This window comes from Amblyomma americanum, chromosome 2 (assembly GCF_052857255.1).
Source record: "Amblyomma americanum isolate KBUSLIRL-KWMA chromosome 2, ASM5285725v1, whole genome shotgun sequence".
NCBI classification, from domain to species: Eukaryota; Metazoa; Arthropoda; class Arachnida; order Ixodida; family Ixodidae; genus Amblyomma; species Amblyomma americanum.
This window is the reverse complement of record NC_135498.1, coordinates 117,512,929-117,534,031: the sequence shown is the minus strand read 5'-3', so window position 1 is coordinate 117,534,031 and position 21,103 is coordinate 117,512,929. Positions and strand designations below refer to the sequence as shown.

Below are 21,103 nucleotides of genomic sequence, written 5' to 3'. Positions count from 1 at the left end.
AGTGGCTAAACGCTGATGGCGTGAATGTTCACTACCTGAAACAAGCACTTTCAGGCTAGGATGTTTTGTGGAATGATTGCTTTGTTGTTCAAGCAAGAAAAGTGTCATTCTTTATAAATTTTTTAGGGGCTGTTTAGAGGCAATTGTGCAGCACTTCTGTAGGCTCATGCTAGTTCTTGTCTGTTGTTTAACTTGTAACCAGTTGAGCAGAATTTTGAAAACAAGCCAGATAAGCTTAGCTGCAGAAAGATCATTCATCCAGGAGTGTGGTAAATTTAGTTTTAATTAGCTTAGCAACTGAAGAGTTGTTATGGAGCACCCATGTCTCTAGCATGCATTGTAGGGTTTCCTTGAATTACATCACAGCAGCGCAGTCTTTGCCAGCCATGTATAGGCTCACATCGGAGACTGGGTAATGCTTTGGAGCAAAGCTTGTCCTTGCATTGATTCTTCTGACTGTGGCCTTGCCTGATTTGCACCTTCCACTGTGTGCGTGCGCAGGTGTGCAATGAAAACTCGCTGTTCAAGAGTGAGGCGCGCTACCTGGTGCGACGGCGGGACCCTGACCTCTGGGCCGAGGTCCTGGCTGAAAGCAACCCGTTCCGGCGACCTCTGATTGACCAAGTGGTCCAGACAGCCCTCTCGGAAACCCAGGATCCTGAGGACATTTCGGTTACAGTCAAGGCCTTCATGACAGCAGACCTGCCCAATGAGCTCATTGAGCTGTTGGAGAAGATCGTGCTGGAGAACTCGGTCTTCTCTGACCATCGCAACCTTCAGAACCTGCTCATCCTGACGGCCATCAAGGCAGACCGCTCGCGTGTCATGGAGTACATCAACCGCCTAGACAACTACGATGCCCCCGACATAGCCAACATTGCCATCGGGAGCGAGCTGTACGAAGAGGCCTTTGCCATTTTCCGCAAGTTCGACGTCAACACATCGGCCATTCAGGTGCGCCTGGCTTCTGCTTTCAGGATTGTCTACATATTTGGGCACTTCAGGGCACAGCTAATCACGGACTGTTTGCTAGCATTGCTAAAAAGCAGGTGGTACCATGGAGCAGTTGGTCTCCTTGAAGCACTGCTCTGGTGGAAGTGTTGCTTAGTGTGTCTAGCTTCTGTTTTTTAGACGTGCTGGCTATGGCCTTTGGATCGCTGTGGTTCTGTATGCAGCTGCTGCTTTTGAGATTTTGTAAAGCCTCATGATAATGATGGGAGGAGCACAGGAGGCTTATCAAGACTAGAATTAGGCTAAACTTGGAACTGGTATGTGTAATTAGTGATAGTATGAAGCCACTAGATTGAGTGCTCTTGGTGATAGTGTGAAGCCACTGGATTCAGTGCTCTTAGTGATAGTTTGAAGCCACAGGTTTGAGGACTGTTACAGTTCTAGTCTTCAGTGCTCTCTAGAGTTCTTTCCTGTGCAAGCAAACATGTGACCCCCTGTATCCTGTCTCCTGCAGGTGCTGATTGAGCACATCCAGAACCTTGACCGGGCATACGAGTTTGCAGAGAGGTGCAACGAGCCCGGCGTCTGGAGCCAGCTGGCGAGAGCCCAGCTGAGCCAGGGCCTGGTCAAGGAGGCCATAGACTCGTTCATCAAGGCGGGTGACCACACGGCCTACCTGGATGTGGTGCAGACTGCCCACAAGACGGGGTCGTGGGAGGACCTGGTGCGGTACCTGCAGATGGCGCGCAAGAAGGGGCGGGAGTCGTACGTCGAGTCTGAGCTGATCTATGCGTATGCCAAGACCAACCGTCTGGCGGACTTGGAGGAGTTTGTGTCAGGCCCCAACCACGCGGACGTGCAGCGCATCGGTGACCGTTGCTTCGACGACGGCCTGTACGAGCCGGCCAAGCTCCTGTACAACAATGTGTCCAACTTTGCCCGCCTGGCCATCACCTTGGTGCACCTGAAGGAGTTCCAGGGTGCTGTGGACTCGGCGCGCAAGGCCAACTCGACGCGCACCTGGAAGGAGGTGTGCTTCGCCTGCGTGGACAGCGAGGAGTTTCGGCTGGCTCAGATGTGCGGCCTGCACATTGTGGTGCATGCCGACGAGCTAGAGGACCTGATCAACTACTACCAGGATCGGGGCTACTTCGAGGAGCTCATTGCCCTGCTGGAGGCCGCCCTGGGCTTGGAGCGCGCCCACATGGGCATGTTCACCGAGCTGGCCATCCTGTACTCAAAGTACAAGCCGGGCAAGATGCGCGAGCACCTCGAGCTCTTCTGGTCGCGTGTTAACATCCCCAAGGTGCTGCGGGCTGCTGAGCAGGCCCACCTCTGGGCCGAGCTGGTATTCCTGTATGACAAGTACGAGGAGTTCGATAATGCCGTGGTCACCATGATGCAGCACCCGACTGAGGCATGGCGGGAGGCCCACTTCAAGGAGATCATCACCAAGGCCAGTGGCTGCATTCCTCTTTCGAGGCTGTTGAGTGAACCGGCTGTTCTGTGCAGGGGCATGATTCTTGTCTGTTGCACTGCTCCGCAGTTGCTAAGCCTGCCAGGAGAATGCGCTCCTGCTTATTCAGTTGGTGATCCTAAATTAAGCATGTGGCCATTTGGCTTGTTTTGCAGTGAGCTGTTCCAGGGCATTTTAGTAGCGGAGCAAGTGCGCTTTTTACACTTTGTGTTCCTCTGTGCATCCTTTTGGTTGCACCATCGTCGGATGCACTTCTCGGCCACGTCGAATTTCCTGCCTGCCGCACACTTGCCATGTTCGACAGCAAACTCTCAGCCGTGTAGCTATTAAGGTGCTTGCCTTATCGTGCTAAAACTGCAACGCTCGGCGACAGTATACGTAAGCCACGACACCGCCAAACTACCACGCTACCACAACTCCCTTGCCTTTGACAGCCGCAAAAGGGTGGAGCTGGTGATACTGATGCCGATATGGATAGCGGGAGCTCGCAACGGAGGAAAGAGTTGATGATGATGACGATGATAAGCCACCGCCTCTGTCACCATCTGCGGGCGGCACCAGAAAGCTCCTGTGCGCATGCGTTGCCTCCGCGATAAGTGCGCCGGTGCTGATCTTGGAGGCCAGGCGCATGCATTTTGAAGGCTATTCCTGCGCGAGTCGTAGAAACTTTAGGTGCGGGCCTTGCACGGATATTATTTTTCGGTAATATTTCCTCCGTGAAAATGGGGTGCTGCCTATACACGCGTTTATACGGTAATTGGTGATTGGCCAGCAGGCTGAGCTCGGCTCTTGCTGCGTTCTGAGACTTGCCTGAGTTGTCTAGCAGAGGTAAGCCCTGGACAATCAAGGCATGTCACAGTGCAATCAGAGTGGAATTCTGGTAGCACTATGACCTCACTTTAAAGTTCACTAAAGTGCTGCCTTTTAATTTCTCTCGTCATTTTATTGAGTGCCTAGCAGTGTATAATGGGCTATAGTGCAGTTCCTCCATGTGTGCACCATTAGAGAGTACAGCTGAGCCTCCCTACAAGCTGCAGGGGCTCGGGGATTACTTTGTAATATCCAAAGCTCTGGTATAGCCTGCATTGACTGAGCTTCCAAGGATAATCGTCATTCCTTCGTTATATCCATTTAGTTTTGTTATAAAGAGGTTCGACTGTATCAGATATGAAAACACTGTATGGCAGGTCATGAGCATCATGCCAAGCTTGGCATGCTGTCTTCTTGTTGGCTGTGTTAGTGTTGCAAAAAGCTTACGAATTCCTCGTTCGATTTCAAAGTTCCAATATCTGGACTGCCCACATGGCCCCAGTAAGTGTGCATTAGTCTGTGTTCAACTAGATTGGAAGGCTAGGCAGAGCCTTTCTTGGTGATCCTTGTTCCTCTGCGCAGTTGTAGTTTTGCCCCATAGTCGCTCATTGTAGCAGGAGCTGCACTACTCGGCAAGTTGCATTTCTTTTGCTGCCTTAGTAAAATGCGGGAGACATGTTGGTGCGCCTTGTGTGGCTATGGGTGACATTGTCAGAATTGATACATGCCTATGCCTATATTTTTTTTTTCGCCATTGTGTTCAAACTATACTGAGAGAGGGATGTCGGTGGAGGAGTAGGAGCATGTAGGCATAAACTTTTGGCTACTAACCTTTAATACTGAGGGTGCAAGATGCGAGTGGTTATGAAATTGCCACCATGCTGTCCATCACTCTCCGAGATAAGCTCTGTTCCTCATGCGTATTTAGGTGGTGACATTTAGCATTTATCAATTGTTAGCATGATTGCAGCAGTCGGTTTTTAGGCAAAAAGGTAATGCCGCAAACATGCCGTATTTGTTACACTAACAGTGGACTTGATTGAACTTGATTGTTCAGTGCTTGGGCATTTGCATAGTTCACAGATTTCGTTCTGAGCAGTCTGAATTGATGAGCCTGTCATTGGCTGGGGTTGTATGGAAAGGGACAGATATTGTTGGCAACGGGATTGCTGTCCTGCATGGGATTTGATATAGCAGCGTGGACATGAATGCTTTCAGGAGCTATTGTTCTTTGCTTCCCTTCCCAATTCCCTGCTTGTCTGACTGCTCATTAGAGAGAAGGCCGTGATGCTAACCTTGTGGTTGCTTCCTCCCCGTGTAGGTGGCAAACATTGAGCTGTACTACCGGGCGGTGCAGTTCTACCTGGACCACAAGCCCATGCTGCTGAACGACCTGCTGCTGGTGCTGGCACCTCGCATGGACCACACACGAGCCGTGGGGCACTTCACGCGGGTGGGCCACTTGCCCCTGGTCAAGCCGTACCTGCGCTCGGTGCAGAGCCTCAACAACAAGGCGGTAAACGAGGCGCTCAATGGCTTACTCATCGAGGAAGAAGACTTCCAGGGGCTCCGCACGTCCATCGATGCCTTTGACAACTTCGACAACATTGCCCTGGCCCAGCGGCTGGAGCGGCACGACCTGGTCGAGTTCCGCCGGTTGGCTGCCTACCTCTACAAGGGCAACAACCGCTGGAAGCAGTCGGTGGAGCTGTGCAAGAAGGACCGGCTCTTCCGGGACGCCATGGAGTACGCGGCAGAGTCCAAACACGCCGAGACAGCCGAGGAGCTCCTGGGCTGGTTCCTGGACGAGAAGAACTACGAGTGCTTTGGTGCCTGCCTCTTCCAGTGCTACGACTTGCTTCACCCAGACGTCATCCTCGAACTGGCCTGGAAACACAGCATCATGGACTTTGCCATGCCGTACTTTGTGCAGGTCATGCGCGAGTACATCACCAAGGTGCGTGCTGCGGCTTGTGGCTGGGCTGCAGAGTATCTGCAGTGAAGTCGTGCGTGCACAGATTTTGTGACAAACGTAGCCAAGTGCAGATGCATCGTGGCACTGAAAAGCCTGCTGAGTTATCAGTGGAACGAATGCGAAATATGCCATACCTGCCAACTTTTTGCTGTTATGCCAACTCTCTATTTGTGCTGGAAGCAGTTTTTCGTTTTATTGGATATATTTTCATGCAGAAAGTTTCTGCCTGTAGTACTGCACCATAATCGCCTGTACTAGGCACCTGACCAAAACCAAATCTGATCCAAAGTGGTCTAAACTAATGCAGCTGCTGGCAAGTCTTTTGGACTCCGAAAAATTTGGTTGTTTTATAATCTGGTGCATATTATTTTAGTGTTCATGTTTGCTCTTTTCCTTTGATTATTGGGAGGTGCTGTGAGGATGCAAAATGCATGTAGAAAAAGACTGAGGGCACGGCTGTCACTGTTGGTAAGAGATATTGGTTTGCATCAGTGGTGCTATCAAATGTGCTCAGGGCTGAGTTCGAAATTGCTGCTTTGACCACCTGTTGCAGTTGCAGGATCCAGGGTGGCATTCATTTTGCTGGTCGTGGTGTAGCATGTCATTGTGGTATGCATGCAGATACCAAGGTACTTAGTTGCTGATCTCTGCTTGCTGCAGGTTGACAAATTAGAAGAGAACGAAAACCAGAGGCTGGAAGAATCTGCACAGAATGAACAGAAGCCCCTTGTCTACGGTGAGTTTCTTGTCTTGCACGCTACCTGCTGCTTGTAGGTGCTGCATATGAGCTGTGGTGCACTTACTTGGTCTGCAATGGGCTCTGCAGTAGAACTCAGACTGCACAGCTTTTAAGGGGGGAGCCTGGTCTTGAAAACAAAATGGTATTAATGTAGTAATAATTATGAAATCTTCAGGGAACATGTATTTTTGTGTGCTGATTCTAAATATGTAATTTATTTTAATGTAAGACAATTTTTTGAGCACCTATGTCATTTTTATGCAGTCATTTTGTGAAGAGCTTGGAAGAAAATTTGCTGCCATGAGAATGTTTTATCACTGCCCTCATTTTTTGATGAGTATGCGAGGGGCGTCAAAATGTGTTGCATGAAGAATGAATGAATTAACTTGCAGTCATAAGATAATGGAAAATAATGCGTTATGTAAAGTGTGCTTAAAGGTGCACTAAAGAGGAATCTGAACTCTTCTTACCGTGGGAACTCTATCTACATGTTCCGAGCATTCTTAGAAACTTCAAATTATTCTCCTGTGCAGCCGATTTTCCTAATTTAAATCTGATTAAACGTCCTGGCTCTTGCCTTTTTTTGAACTCGGCGCTGAAGGTAGGAATCAGCCAGAGTGTGGAGTGCCTTTCAGCCAGTCCCGTGGCGGCTTGCCGTTCTGCCATCGGAGGAGTGATACAAAATCAGTCCACATGTATTTTTATATTAGTAAGCCTAATTTACGGCTATGTTGTCTGCGACTGAAACTATTTATTCGCAGAAATGTAAGAAACAAAAATGAACGTGAAGACGCTACGGGACTAGCTGAAAGCCACACCACGCGTTCGTTGACTCTCCTACCTTCAGCGCCGAGTTCAAAAAAAAGAAAAAGAAAAAAGCTGGAGCCTGGACATTCATTTCGGTTTAAATTAGAGAAATCGGCCACACAGGACAATAATTGAAGTTTCTAAGAATGCTCGGAATGTGTAGATAGTTCCCTTTAAGGGGGGACATGGGTCTTTGTGAAAAAGTTTTCAATATTGAAGTTATTGCCATGAAAATTTGTAGGTACATATATTTCAGCATGCTGATCTCAAATATGAAATTAGTTTCTACAATTTTTTTCTTTATATTGTATGTAGTTTTTATGAGGAGAGCTTCTGACAGGGTTTTAGAGAAAGCTGCTGAACAGATTCTCATAATCTGTATGTTGCTAGATTCTAGAAGGATGAAGGATTGCAACAAGGGTAATAGCATGTTTCTAGCTCTTCTGGTTCAAAAGTTGTGGTCATCCAAAGTTGTGGTTGAAGAACTGAAATTTTAGTTAACGTTAATTTTAGCAAATAACAAAATTTGTGTTTACACCTAGCTACCATCTGTAACCCTTATTGCAATCACCACCCATTTAGCTACTAAACGACACAAAAGTTAAAAATCTGATGAGCAGAAGTAGAGATAGGCTTGTCAGTAGACTGCCATGTGACGAAAATAATCGAACTGAGAAAACTGCAAAAAACAAATTACAATGCTTCCAATGCTTTCTTTATGCACAGTGGTGCAAAAAAAGTAGCGTCTAGCTTCAGAATGCCCCAGGCGAGTAACGTTCATCAGTTTTTCTTTGGTGACGTCGCTTTGCGGCAGAGATGAAGCAGGCTGAGGCTGCACGCTTCCGCTCGGAGCCTATAGCTCGGCGAGAGTCTATCTCCTGTGCCCTCTGGCTGGCTATGTGATATTGTTCCACTTGGAGCTCTTGCAGAATGCGTGACACAGCCTCCTGTGTCCCAGAATTAAACCGCATGACTGTCTCAGCGACAGCCGCTTCAGCAGATATCAGTGAAGCATGCTTTGTCTTAGGCATCAAGGACCAAATCACTGAATGCAGTGCCTCATTTGCATCCTGTGCGTTTGTCCTCCCTGGCATCTGCTGAGTAAGTCTTTGTGTGCAAGGCACTTGTACACAGGTAGCAATGCTTGGCTGACGTAGTCGGGCAGGTTGTAACGGTGTTTCGGTGGCTGCTGTCGCCTTGCAATCGCAGCATTCTGTTTGCACCACGAGTTGGTGCCTTGTGGGCATAGGCCATGGTTTGGGTGCTTGTCGGTCGACGTCACATGATAATATGTGGCCATTACTGCCCGATGCATTTGCTCGACATCGCCTGCATTAGATTTTAGTGCCCAACCATAGTAACTGCTGAGTTTGGTGATAAGGTCTGCAGTCAGTCGACCTTTACCACTCAACTTTTCGCAATCCTCTGCTTTGTGCTTTTGGAGAAAATTGTGCAAAGCACTGCCCATCCGCTTTTGTACATGATATGTACAATCTTCTTTTTCAACTGGTATAAAACCATATACCTTTGCTTCCTCTACCGCACGAAAATGCTTGTTATCTCCATCGCAGAGCATTGTGGTGTAGCGCAGGCCGTGCCGCTCCAATGTTTGTTGGAAGAGCATCAGAGCTGCATCCACCTCCATCTGCCCGGATTTTGAATCTGTATTCTTTTGGCATACATGCTGTGCCTTCCATGCGTTGTACTGGGAGTCCTCCTCTTTGGGTGCATTTTTGCAGCCAAGGCAGTAGTTGCACAGCACTACGTAGTCTAACACACAGCCTGAAGAAAGCTCTATGACAGAGCCCACACTAATGTGGGACTGGTGCCCTCTCGTCATCCACGTTCCATCGAAACAGGCTGCGATATTTCTGGGATTACTGAAATTCAGTTCTCTGTATAGTTCATTCACTGAGGAAGCACAATCAGTCAGCACACTTTCAGCAGCTAGCGTGGCGGCAGGCTTCAACTTAGACTTCAGGTGTGCTTGGTAGGTCTTGTTGTGAAGACCCCTGTGGGAGATTCCTATGGCTTAAAAAAAGTCATTCAGTGCTGTTTGGCCATTCCCTGCAGTTAGCGCAGCCCGGGTAGCATTAATATTTACCTGGAAGGGATTGCACTTTGTGCTTCCAGGTAGACGCTGGGAACTCCACTCGCGCACGACATCGCCGCAAACAGAACACTCCAAGCACAACTGTACAGCAACACCGTATTCGAGAGTGCTTTTCTGGATGTACACGTCGCCAGCGCACTGGCGGCACACGGTTTTTTCGAGCAGCCAGTTGATTGCTGACAGATCGACGATCGTGTACGTTGCCGCTGCCGTCGCCTCTCTCAGTGCGAAGAGCCTGCAGCTTGTGCTCGGTCGCAGATATAGAAGAGAGCTCTGAAATTCGGGCGTCAGCTCATTCTTGTAGTTGCTGCAAGTCTTGAAGGCTCATAAATGTCGTGTCGACACGCGTTTGTTGCTGGCGGCCACCCGTGTCGTCAGAATCGTCCGCGGAGACGCCCGTCGCGACACTTTCAACTGTCTCGCTTCGATCACCTGCTTCGAGAGCGCACGGACGACCTTCCACTGCATCGTTATGCTTGTTAGTAGGATTTTTACGCCTTTTACCAAACTTGTGTGCACTGCGGAACTTTCGGTAGGATGGAGACATAGCTCACTTCCGAAATCAGGCTGAGACTTTTTCAAAATGGATTCGCGTCCGTCGGCAGCGCGGACCCTAACAAAATGGCGCGGGCCAATGAGCTGCGCCGGCTTTGACACGTGACGGGCAATGACCAATGGCACAGCGGAATTCCGTCTTTCCTTTTTCTTGGAGAGGAAGAGACGTTCTTTCAAACGAGACCAAGATGGCGGCTTTCCGGCGCGTCATTTGAAAATGGTGCGTGGCGCAAAATGAGCATTTTTGAGGTTCTTTCACGAGACTTTCGGTCAGAATACTCCCATTATTTGGCTTTTTTTGAAAAACTATGGGTTTCTCCGCTTTGAAACTTCACCCACATATAGATAATGACCTCACGGTCACGAATAATCCAAAATTGAAAAACTGATTTTTTCGCAATTTTTCGGCCGCAAAGCCCTGTGTCCTTTCATTCTGGAATAACCGCTATGTTTTTTTACTTTTTTTTGCTTTCCCAAGTGCTTCCAGCACATCGAAGGTGCCCAGCTGGCTAGTTTTGCGGTGCAGGCTCAGAAAGCATGTGACCATCTTGCATCCCACTCCTTTCGCAATGGGGCTTTTACCAAGTATACGAGCAGGTGTACTACCTCGCATTTTCTCCTGCTGCAAGCATTGCAGACTTGGCACTGATGCGAGGTGATGTCAGATCTGTGTGCCATAAAAACACTTGCTGTAAAGCAGTCAATTAATACCGTTGATGGCAACTGAAATTTAAATTCCGATCAGACTCTTAGGTGTACATGTGCCTTTTAGTTAGCCGAAGGCTACATGCGGCAAATGACGCGAGACTCCATGGTCCGGCTATGTCAGATCGCTGCGTCGCGCGCAGGCCATTTAGAAAGAACCCCGCCTCCCTTCGCTTCCCCGCCTCCCTTCGCTTCCCCGCCTCCCTTAGCTTCCCCGCCTCCCTTCGCTTCCCCGCCTCCCTTCGCTTCCCCGCCTCCCTTCGCTTCCCCGCCTCCCTTCGCTTCCCCGCCTCCCTTCGCTTCCCCGCACAGGCAATGATTCTTCTCCACAGCAATGTGCGGGGTACTTTTTATGGTGAGGACGCTTTTACGACCTTTTCTAGTGTGCCTCAAGAGTGCCTCGCGGACGATCTGCAACTATCGTTGCACGGAGTCACCATGGGTTACGGTCACTGCAAAAGTTATACTTAACTGAAGGAAATGAGGAAACAGTTCAGATTGAGCAGATTTTTATTGTGTTCAGTCAGTGGGAAACCAGCCAAATGTTGTTTTTGTCTTTTCCATTAGTGCGCCTAAGTAGAGTTCGTATTAGCAGTCTACTATACTTTAGTATGTCATTAATTTGAAGCATGTCACACCGTGTAAGGTGGTCCAATTAAGCAGGTCATTAATTATTCAAAAAATTAAGCAGAACAAAAAACGCAAGTACATAACGTTGTTCAGCCATGCACAGTGCTTAAGGGCTACCATTGCACTCAAGAAAGCTGTGGTCAGCATTTAACTTAACTAATCCCACAGTGGAACCTCATTTGGAGTCACGGTTGCCATTTCATTGTCCACTCTAAATTGTCAGGTTGGGTTCGAAGTTCACAGAATATGGTCACATGCATGTCTCTAACAAAGGCAAAACTGCTTTTCACCAGTGTTTCCATACTTCATCCTCCTTGTCCCCACTTAGTGTTGTGAGCTTGTTGCAAGTGCCAGCATAATACTCATCTTTTTTTTTCCCCCTGTTTGCCGTAGCCCCCGAGCCCCAGCTGATGTTGACAGCGCCACCGGGCATGATGGGTGCACCTGGTTACGCACCCCCCTACGGTGCACCCATGCCGGGATACCAAGGCTACAGCATGTAGACGAAGATAGACTCCCCCAGTGGGTGGCTGAACAGAGACTGCAAGTGACTCGACGCATCCCGCCCCGCGTTTGGCCTGGCCTGTTCTGCACACTCCTCCTTTTTCTTGTGCTCCATGGTTGCAGAAAGGCTGCTTCGCCGGGCCTTGCCCCGTGCTTAAAGAGTTTTTTTTTTTTCCTCCTTCGTCATTTACGGCTCCATATTTCTGTCAAGTGCAGTAGAGCAACATTCCCCCCGCCGCCGCCGCCACTCGTTTCAATGTTCCCCAGCCTGCTGGTTCCGGGCGCGCTACCTGTGTCTTGTGTGTGACTATTGTGTAACATGTACTGTGTGTGCGCGCGCATGTTAGTGTCTTGTTGCGAGAGTGTCCCGCTCCTTGAGCTCCTTTTTTCTTGAGGCCAGTGTTTGTAGCCAGAGTGGTCAGAGATATTTTCTTGCTTTTGTGCAGCTGAGCATCATCTAGCCACTCAGATTGTACTACGCTCTTCCTGTCAACCTTGTCCTCCACAGTGTGCTTGTGTGTATGTGTCCCCCTTGTCATTGTCGCATGCCTGCAGAGAGTTGCGTTTGCGAGTGGGGCTGGTTGTACAGTACATTTGTAGTGCTATCTCGTCTTCTTTTAAATTTTCAAGCCCCCAGCATTCTTTGTTACCTTTTTTTTTTTATTCCAATAGCGTCGAGTGGCTGGAAGACAGGACCAGTGTTGCTATATATTACTAGTGCTGATCAAAAGGGGGCACACACCGTTCACTCTCGTGATGTTTTGAAGCCGCGAAGGACTCCTCTGCTACCCAGAGAAACAGTGGTGTGCAGGTCTGCGAGCACGCAACTGGGGGGCTAGCACAGCGCTGTGCAGGTTGTTTTGTGACAAGCTTTTTTTTCTTTGTCTAACAAAATTGAGTGCTCTATTTATGTACATGCTGGCCTCTCTTACTCCTCCACTGGACTCATTGGCCTGCAGTGGCACTTTTATGCCAGGCACTCTGGGCTGGTGTGCCTAATGGCATGCTCTCGCATGGCTTCAGTGTCTGCTCGGGGGAGAAATTGCCTGAGGTGTGCAACTTTCAGAGGAGGAAAGGAGAGGTCGGCTGTCTTCGTTGTGTGGGGAGGGAAGGGTGGTGCAGACTCGTGTCCCTCGGTGTCCCAGGGACAGCATTGTGGTGAAGATGTGTGTGCATCGTTTTTTTTCGTGCCCATTACTTGAGTGTTTCCATTTTCTTCTTTCCATCTGGAAGTAAGAAAAGAATGAGATGCTGCGTGCCCTGCCCTGGTTTTGTTTTTCTTTCTGCCTCACCTTGGAATGAGAGACTTGTTATATATACATTATACATATTATATATATATAGGAGAAGTTTAAAAAAAAAGAAATGTATGTAGTTTCTGAAGGAGAAATAAAATTGCGTCCTTACATGCTCCGTGAACTGCTGTCTTTGGTCTTTGTCAAGGGGGAAAACCTAGCTGGAGGGATCGTATTGCTGATGCTCAGCGCTTGGTGTGGTTTGCATACTAACAGCACCTAGGAACTGCGTGCTTGTAGTTCCTGTGCACTTTATGGGGTCAGCATGGAATGCTTCCAGTCCCCACCACAAACATCTCGAAGCCATCTTGGGCTCCTAGCTCAGCCTTATGCGACATCTCTTATGATGAGATTCTGATCTGTGCTCCTTAAAATCTGATGCTGCACTATCAAATATTTTGCAGTAATGTGCTTCTCTTCTCGCAGACCTTCAGTCTGCACAGCAAGCGTGGGGCATTGGAAGCTCCTTTTCGAGCTTGGCATTTGAGGGCCATGGCTTCATTTTCTGGCTGCATTTTTAGCGGAGACAAAATTGTGACATCTTGTATGCTGTCCTATGTCTGCATCTTGAAAAACTCCAGGTGGCCAACATCCGGAGGCCTCCTTTGTGGAGTGTTGTAGCCGCCGCACTTGCAGCTCTGGGCATGAAATGTCTCGATGCACCTTGAGCTTGGAGCTGCTGACGAGACTTTCACTGCTGCCCTGGAGCATAATTGTATCCCTTAGTGCATCCGGTTGTGTGTGCTCCCTCTGGAACATTGCTATTGTGGGGACCTTTCACTCTGTGCTTGCTTGCAATTTGCTTAGCTTAACATGCATTCTTTATTACTAGGTACTTTATTCTTTACAGTTTTTGAAAATTCATAAACTAATTTTCTTTGCAGTCATTTTTTCTTGGAACATTTTGTGGTGGGAGTACTTGGTATGCAATTCAACACTAAAGCCAGGGTTTTTGGGTATGGTTTGAAAATCTTAGTACTGTTATCTGGTTGTTTGCTTGTGTTACAGCTAAGGAGCTTTTAGGTGTTCAGTGTTTTTCTTACACTGGCCTCGTAACACCAAATACTTGGCAACGTTGTGGCATAATTATGTACCCTGGAGATGCAGCTGAATAATGTGTGGTACTTAGTGCATACAACGTGCACAGTGCCTACAATGATTTCAATGAGCTGTAGCTTTGAAGCATGCGGTAGAAATGTGAGCATGCAGCTCTGGAAAATAGCAAGAGTGAAAGACTGAATGGTTACAGTGCCACCAGTGGCAAAACAATTCATGACCGCCCATTTCAAACCCACTGGCACCCATTAGGTTTTGGCTGCTCAGTGTGCTTGTTCTATTTGGCAGTTTTTCTTTTTGTAATTTGAAAATCTCAAGGAACTGTTGATTATTCACTCCATAGGCAGCATCAGTCTGCTGAACTTTTATGAACCGGCTAGAGGTTCTGGTCGAATTTTTATTTGGAGTTTCAGAACTGGTATGACACCAATTTTTCGTAGTGTTTTTGCTTTGAAACAATGGCATGCAAGTGAGTAAATATGAGTCACTGTGTGAAGTTCACCTGCAGTTTCACTAGTAGATGACGAGATCACATGAAGCATTCAAAAACTGGAGTATAATTGCTGTTCACTCACTGTCCAGAGCAGGCTCCAGGACCAAATTAAAACGACAAAGCAGCGGTCACATACCTGCTTTGACATCATGGGAGAAGAAATTTCATTATAAATTATTTACCTATTGTAGGAAAATTTCAGTAGTCCATGTATTTTTCTGTGCATTTTGCAAAAATAAATAAACGAAGTGCACAATTTGATGCATCTACTATTTCTGGCTGAAGATGTGGGCCTGCCTTTGACGGATGATGATCCCACAGTATACTCTCTGAATTCCACCTGGATAGGAGCAAATGCGTTATTGCCTATCGCAAGCCCGAAAGGGTGGTACTTGGAAAAGGAGCAACTGTTCTACTCCCACATACAACACTTTAGAGAGGTCAGAAAGAGAAAGTGTTGCCAAGTTCTAGACAGTTTGTGATGGGTTAAATGTTCAGCTCTCGCGGATGAGTCAGTCCCACAATATGCTGTTCAAACTGCATATGATGCCTTTGTGGCTTTGGTATGGCATACAGGTCGACATTTTGATGTAACTTACGTTGCAGTACACTGGCGACCTGTGGGCCCGCGAATTGCAGGAGCAAGTGCTGCGAGCGCTTGGGCCTACCCATAGAGTTTCTAAATATTAAGAAACCCTATGGGCCTATACCCTCCACGCCGCAGGGTGCCGGCCTGGTCGCGAACGCGGTGCTCAAATTTAACCGAAAACAGACTGTTCTCGGAATTCACATGTTTATGAGGATCGCTAAGCGCGTATGTCGCCTTCTGTCCTCGCATCGGGACTCGTGGTGGTATGGGTTCAGCCCCCAAAGACGCTTCATTCCTGGAACCCGCAGTTTGGTCACGTGACCAAGGCGTTCGGACACACGGCCGCTAACAGACAACGAAGGAGTCTTCCTCCGGCAGCGAAAGAGCAGCTGCGGGGAGCCAGTTTACTTTCTGGAGCCCTCCTTTTCTTTCGGGCCAGCTTCTCCAAATAAAGACCCATTTCCTAAGCTTCACGGAGTCCGCAGCCAGCACCTCGCAACAGACTGAAATTGATTGGCAGCGCCGGGATAAGGACGAGGTTGGTGAACAGCCGCTGACAGGAGAGCGCCTTCGAGGATCCGGGACCAACGGAGCTCCGCTACGTGTTTAGGGGAGTTGTCTTCGTCGCAGGTCCCGAAATCATCCGGAGACATCCCCTACAGATCACTTTGGCCAGGGTTTCTGTATCCCACGGAAGTCCTTGGTATTTCCTTCGGGATCTACAGAGAACCATACAGGGTTGTGAAGGCCATTGTTCATTCTGCTCATTTACAGGTATTTCAAAGTGATAAAATAGTACACGGCAAGGTAAAAATGGACAACATTCTTGTGAAAAAGTTTTATTGGACATCTCTGATAAATCACATCTGCAGGCAGCCCTTTGCAATAAAACCAGCGTGTTTAAAAATAGGCCGAAAAAAAATTTGGCACTCATGTCGAAAATTTGAATACGCAACATTTCTCTAACATGTTGGTTGCAATACATCATGTTGGTTACAGAATACGAAGAAAACGCATGACAGCGTGCGTCCTGCAGTGTGCTTTCTTGCCGGTATGTTATTTGCTCTAGAACGTACTTTGGCACTGACTGGGTGCGAACATGGTCCTTGCGTTGATGAGCACCGTTGTACAAGCACGTGTTGAGTCCACGATGGTGTGCACGCGCCTCGAAAACGTGCACTAAAGGTGACGAAAAGTAAAAAAAATATAACGACGAAGCTCCAGCATTTCTTCTGGGGAGCCCACATCAGTCTCTCGTCTAATATACAAGAGAGCTCGCAGTACGACGGCTGCGAGACGATTCCGAAATGACCACCCATGGAGCGACAAGACTGATGAACCCCATGCCTGCGCAGAACAGTCGCAACTTCAGACATGTCATGTAAAAGGGCTCTCTGTGGGCGTATGCTATGCACAAGATGTGGAGAAATGCTTACCTGTTGATGTACCGCATTTACTCGAGTATAACCCGCCCCTGCGATGGCTTGACAAGCGTTGATGACATGGGGATGGCGGACTGCACGGGGGAGGCCGCTGCGCATTGCCGCGAAGCCGCCCCCCCCCCCCCCCCGCAAAAAAAAAAAAAATCGCAGATAACCCGCACCGCCCCTTTTTAAACGCGTTTTTTCAAACTTTGGTGCGAGTTATACGCGAGTAAATACGGCACTCATTGTCGCGCTTCTAGTTTTGCTGCCTCCAACGGCATTCCACGACGACGCAGAAACATTCGGAGACGGCACGTCACCACTGATCGTGAACTTGACCCTCGTTGTGATCGGGGAGAAGCGCCGCCGACACCCAACGCATGTGCGTGTAAAAGGCGGGAATTGCTTCGAAGGGTGCAAATAATGCCGTGAACAACACACAGCGACACAACGCTACCATGCGATACGGTATCAACGGCACACAAAGCAGTGCGGTAGATACACACTTCAGTATGTAAGCGAAATTTTTTATCCAGAATTGGTTATTACTAAAAAGCTATTATTTTTAGCTAGTTTTTGAAGAAGTCTAAATAAGGTTTTGGGTTTAATTATTTTCAACCAACAGCAAGCATCGAGAACCGAGCCGCAGGAATTTTGAAACCGTGGAGCGTCTCCCCGGGTCAGAGTTTGGGAACGGTAGTGAACGTAGCTGTGCATCGTGCTCACACTTTTCGGTAAATTGGCCATGCAGTTGTCTGATCGGGTCCAAAAGCGTGTTCTAAGGCCACGTGCACCCTTTTGTTTCCACCTGAGTTGTGACCATCGTTGTTTAGCTTTTCGAGAAGCGCATGCTATGTATAATGGATAACTTGAAATTTTAACATTTTTAACTATAAAAAGTACTTTAGAAGCAGGTGTCGCCTATTAGGGCGGAGGTACAAGAAAAATGATGTATAATTGCCCGTAATAAGACCCAACCGAATATCCACCGGACACCCTATCAGGACATCTAGATCAACAAAATCCCTGGGCCATCCTTCGGAAGTCCAAGTAGAATAAAGATATGTGGCTATTATTCGGATATCCCCGGGACATGTGTTTTTACTGGGGTGGCCATCGCAGGATCGCAGGCTTCTGGTTTGGGTGAGTGCTGAAGCGATGTATTGCCAGATCTAGAACTGGGGCTGTATTACGCAACTGTCGCAAATTCTGTCAAAAGTTATTGACAGTGACGTCAAAATGACGATACGAAGAGACGTCACCGTTTGACGCAACGAGGAATCAACCAATTTCAGCAGGACGGTGCGCCGAGAGCATTTTTTTTTTCAGAGTGAGAGACCATCTGCTAAATTTTTATGCGAAGCATATTAACGTAGGTTTCGGGCCTTCGCGCGACGCCCGGCGGTGGCCACCATTGACCCTGAAGTGGGGTCACGTGACATGACGTCACGGGATGACGTCACACAGGCTGCAGATGGGGCCTCATATCGCGCCGTCAGTCGCCTCCCGGCGGTGGCCACCATTGACCTTCAAGTGACCTTCAAGTAGGTCACGTGACATGACGTCACGTGATGACGTCACACCGGCTGCAGATGGGGCCTCATATCGCGCCGTCGGTCGCCTCCCGGCGGTGGCCACCATTGACCCTGAAGTGAGATCACATGATGTGACGTCACGTGATGACGTCACACCGGCTGCAGATGGGGCCTCATATCGCGCCGTCGGACGTCGCCCGGCGGAGGCCTCCACGCTTCGGTTCGCGCCGTCGCGCGCGACGCGGCGGCGGCGCCACCATCGCTGCATCACGTGATATGTGACGTCACGCCAGGGATGAAGCGGCGCGCGCCCGCCGTCGCGTCAGTCTCTGTGCCCGCAACCGCGCCAGCGTCTTTGCGCCGGGCGTGTATGCGGCAGCTGCTTAACATGCTTCGCATCCACTGGGCTTAACCTTGATAAGCCTCCAATTTTTGTAAAAAGAAATAAGAAATAAGCAGCTATCAAAATAACTAATATTTTATTTTGCCAGAACATTGTGTTAAATGTTCGAAAATATTAAGCAAAAAAAAAAGAATTCGATGTTGCACTATTGAATTTGCTGCTGGGTAAATTTTGCTGCCGCTGGGATGCGCTCACGGCGGTAAAACGCACATCCGCTTTGCACGAAACGTGGCACGAAAGCAGCCGATTCCACACCGTCGTGTTTTTTACGCGGCGTCTGAAATCAAGCTACTGTGCGGTGGACCTAAGTGCGCAGAAAAGTTTGAAGGAATGCAGTGAAGGCTACGCGCCTACCGAGCGACCTTGCAAGAAGCGCTTGGTACGAAATCCACGAAGACAGCTTGTCAAAGTCTGTGTTGTCCGGCTCTTTCGATCGATGACAAAAATACCGAAAGGTGAGGTGTTGCAGTATGCGATGTGTGGCTGTCTGTTTCTTTTCCGTTGGGAAACAGAAGAGGACCACGAAGTGCGATTAGCTGGGAAAAATAAAGTGCTTTGTCAGCATAAGCGTGTTTTATTTACATATAGCTGTGGCGCAGATGTGACCTTGAGAACCCACCCCTTCTGCGCGCAAACTTTGCCTCCAACACCTGCCGCACGCATTTGCTTACCATCGGTTGTGCGATGCCGACGTGCACTTCGTTACCAACGGCAGCTTGAAAGCCGCCGGTAGCAAAGAACCGCAGTGCACGCAGCACCTGCCGCCGCACCGACAGCGCGCTCGTACGCAAACCTCCCAGTTCATCGGCGACTCGTCGCTCAGCCACTCCTCAGTCTGCTTCTGCAGTCGAAAAAGTCTTCGAAACAGCTTGTCCGGCAAGACAAAACGTTCGATTCGCCTGCACTACGTGAACTGGTCGTCGCGGTGCTGCACTTTGCCATTCGTTTCAGCGGTGCAAGATGGCGCCGTGTGCACGACGCCATTCGTTTCAAAAAATGTGCAGACATTGTGCAGGTCGAGTTCAGGAAAGTGCAGGAAAACTGCAGTGCACCTCCTCAATCGTCGGGGCCGAAATGGTGCAGCAGCTGCAGCCGCCATGGAAGCAGATGACGGCTTGCGCTTTGCGATAAACGGCGGATATACTCAAATTATTCCACTCGTCGATGATAACGGTGCCTCACATGGGCCCGCCGACTCTCATGGAACATGAGTGGCCACCCGAGAAGGCGGCGACGGAGGTGGCGACGGCGGCCCTCGCCAGCACCTTGCATCTCTCGACCATCGTGCTCTCGACGGACCCGTAACCGGCGTCTTTCCTTTCGACTAATAAAGTTATATTAGTACCCGAAGCCGGCTATGTTAAATAAAAAGTAAACACATGCATGCAGCGCATGATGCACGTTGTTGCAACAAACGTACCGCTTACCATGCAAGTCGGCACGCGCACACCTCAGTCGCGTTCAGTCATATTTAAAGAACACACGTGCGTTTCGCTTAGCTGCCGAGAGGTTGCATCGAGGCTGATTCATGGCAACGCTTCGCAGCGATGTGGTGTTTGAAATTCTTCACGCGGTTCGGGATGTTGGCGGCCGTTGATTTGGGCGCCACGCTGCTGGCTGCAACTTGGAGGCGACGCCAAGGCTAGCAGACGACCAGGCCTGCGCTCGACCATTCGTTTTGGAAGTAGGCAGCACTTGAACTGCTGGAACTGGCGTTGCACGTAACGCTCGCGGCACCGCCACGGCACCGCTGCGGAACTTTACAGAACCGGTGCAGGGAGTGCAGGCCGTTCGAACGGACCTAGTGTCATCGTGCGCTCTCCTTCGCCGTTGCTCGCGCCGGCGCAGCCGCCTCATTCTCATTAAAGCCCCTTCATAATTTCATATTATCAACGGGCTTTAGTTCTCATAGCCATCCTCGTCTACGGCGCGGCGGCGACGGAGAGGAAAACCGCGGCAGCAACCACGGTGTAAGAATACCATACTGAGGTGTTGACACTCTTCCCCCGCCGCGCGCGAGAGCGCCGCCCGCTCGCGGCCACAATATGTTCGGGTGGGGGGGCCTTGGAAACCGGTCCGACCGGTCACCAACTTAGAGGGCGCTGCGAAATGGGGTCCCACGCTAGGCGGCTCGGTCCGGCGTGGCCCGGCAGTGCGCACGTGTTTTTGCCTCGTTTTGTAGTATGCGGCTGCTTGCTGTGCTGTTTTAAACAAGTTCCTTTATTTTAGACCAAGACCTTGTGTTTGGCTATCGTCGGCAGAGTAGCCCACAGCTGGTGAGTGCTGCGCTGAGTGCTGCGCAATGGGACGAAAGTGCTTCGTGCCGAACTGCAATTCGGGCTACCGGACTTGTGCGGAGCGTGTGACATTGTTCAAAGCTCCGTCCGACAATGTTCGTTTGGATAAGTGGAGACTGTCTACTGGGACACAATTGATGGTGTTCTTGACACCTACACCATTACTTTTCCATGTGATGAGCACAAGGAAGAAACAGTGGCTCAGTTGCTGCACTGCTATGTTAGCATGCGGATGAGGCAGCACTGCAGGCACGTTAACATGAGCATGAAAAAGGAGACTCAAGAAAAAAAGAAACTGGCAAAGCTTTGTTCCTCTTAGCCGCAATTTTCATCATATGTTCCTCTATGCCAAAGTTTTTGCGACTTTTTCTGCTTACATTAGACGGAAAACTGCTGTTACCGCGCAGTGACACTGTGTATATCTTGAATATTTCACCCAGTTACTGCATTTTTTGTTTGCACTGTGCATATGGTGTGCAATAAAGTTCTGAAATTTTTCAATTCGTTTTTTTATTGTGGGAGTACATGACAGTGTGACCTTCTGAGATGGTGATTTCCTTATATTTTTTCACCTCGTGAGTTTCGAAAGCGTACTTGGCTGAACGTTGACCCCTGCATACTTGAGTCCTTCAAGAGCCATTTAGCCTCCAGTGGAAAGGAGCTTATTGAAAATTATGTCCGTTCTATGATAATATGCATAGGAATAAAAATGCCGTTTTCTCAAGCTTTCGTGTTGGGTTATGGT

The 21,103-nt window shown here is 49.0% G+C and overlaps 1 protein-coding gene across 1 annotated transcript in view; it reads left to right on the top strand.

The window, feature by feature from the left end:
• Nucleotides 1-12,685, top strand: part of Chc (clathrin heavy chain) — a 44,332-nt gene extending 31,647 nt beyond the window's left edge. The window contains exons 10-14 of the mRNA XM_077655161.1: nucleotides 502-954; nucleotides 1,466-2,407; nucleotides 4,560-5,195; nucleotides 5,874-5,949; nucleotides 11,156-12,685. Of these exons, the coding sequence (XP_077511287.1) occupies nucleotides 502-954; nucleotides 1,466-2,407; nucleotides 4,560-5,195; nucleotides 5,874-5,949; nucleotides 11,156-11,265 (2,217 nt within the window). The 3' untranslated portion in view covers nucleotides 11,266-12,685. The remainder of the gene's footprint in view (nucleotides 1-501; nucleotides 955-1,465; nucleotides 2,408-4,559; nucleotides 5,196-5,873; nucleotides 5,950-11,155) is intronic.
• The last annotated feature ends 8,418 nt before the right edge of the window (nucleotides 12,686-21,103 follow it).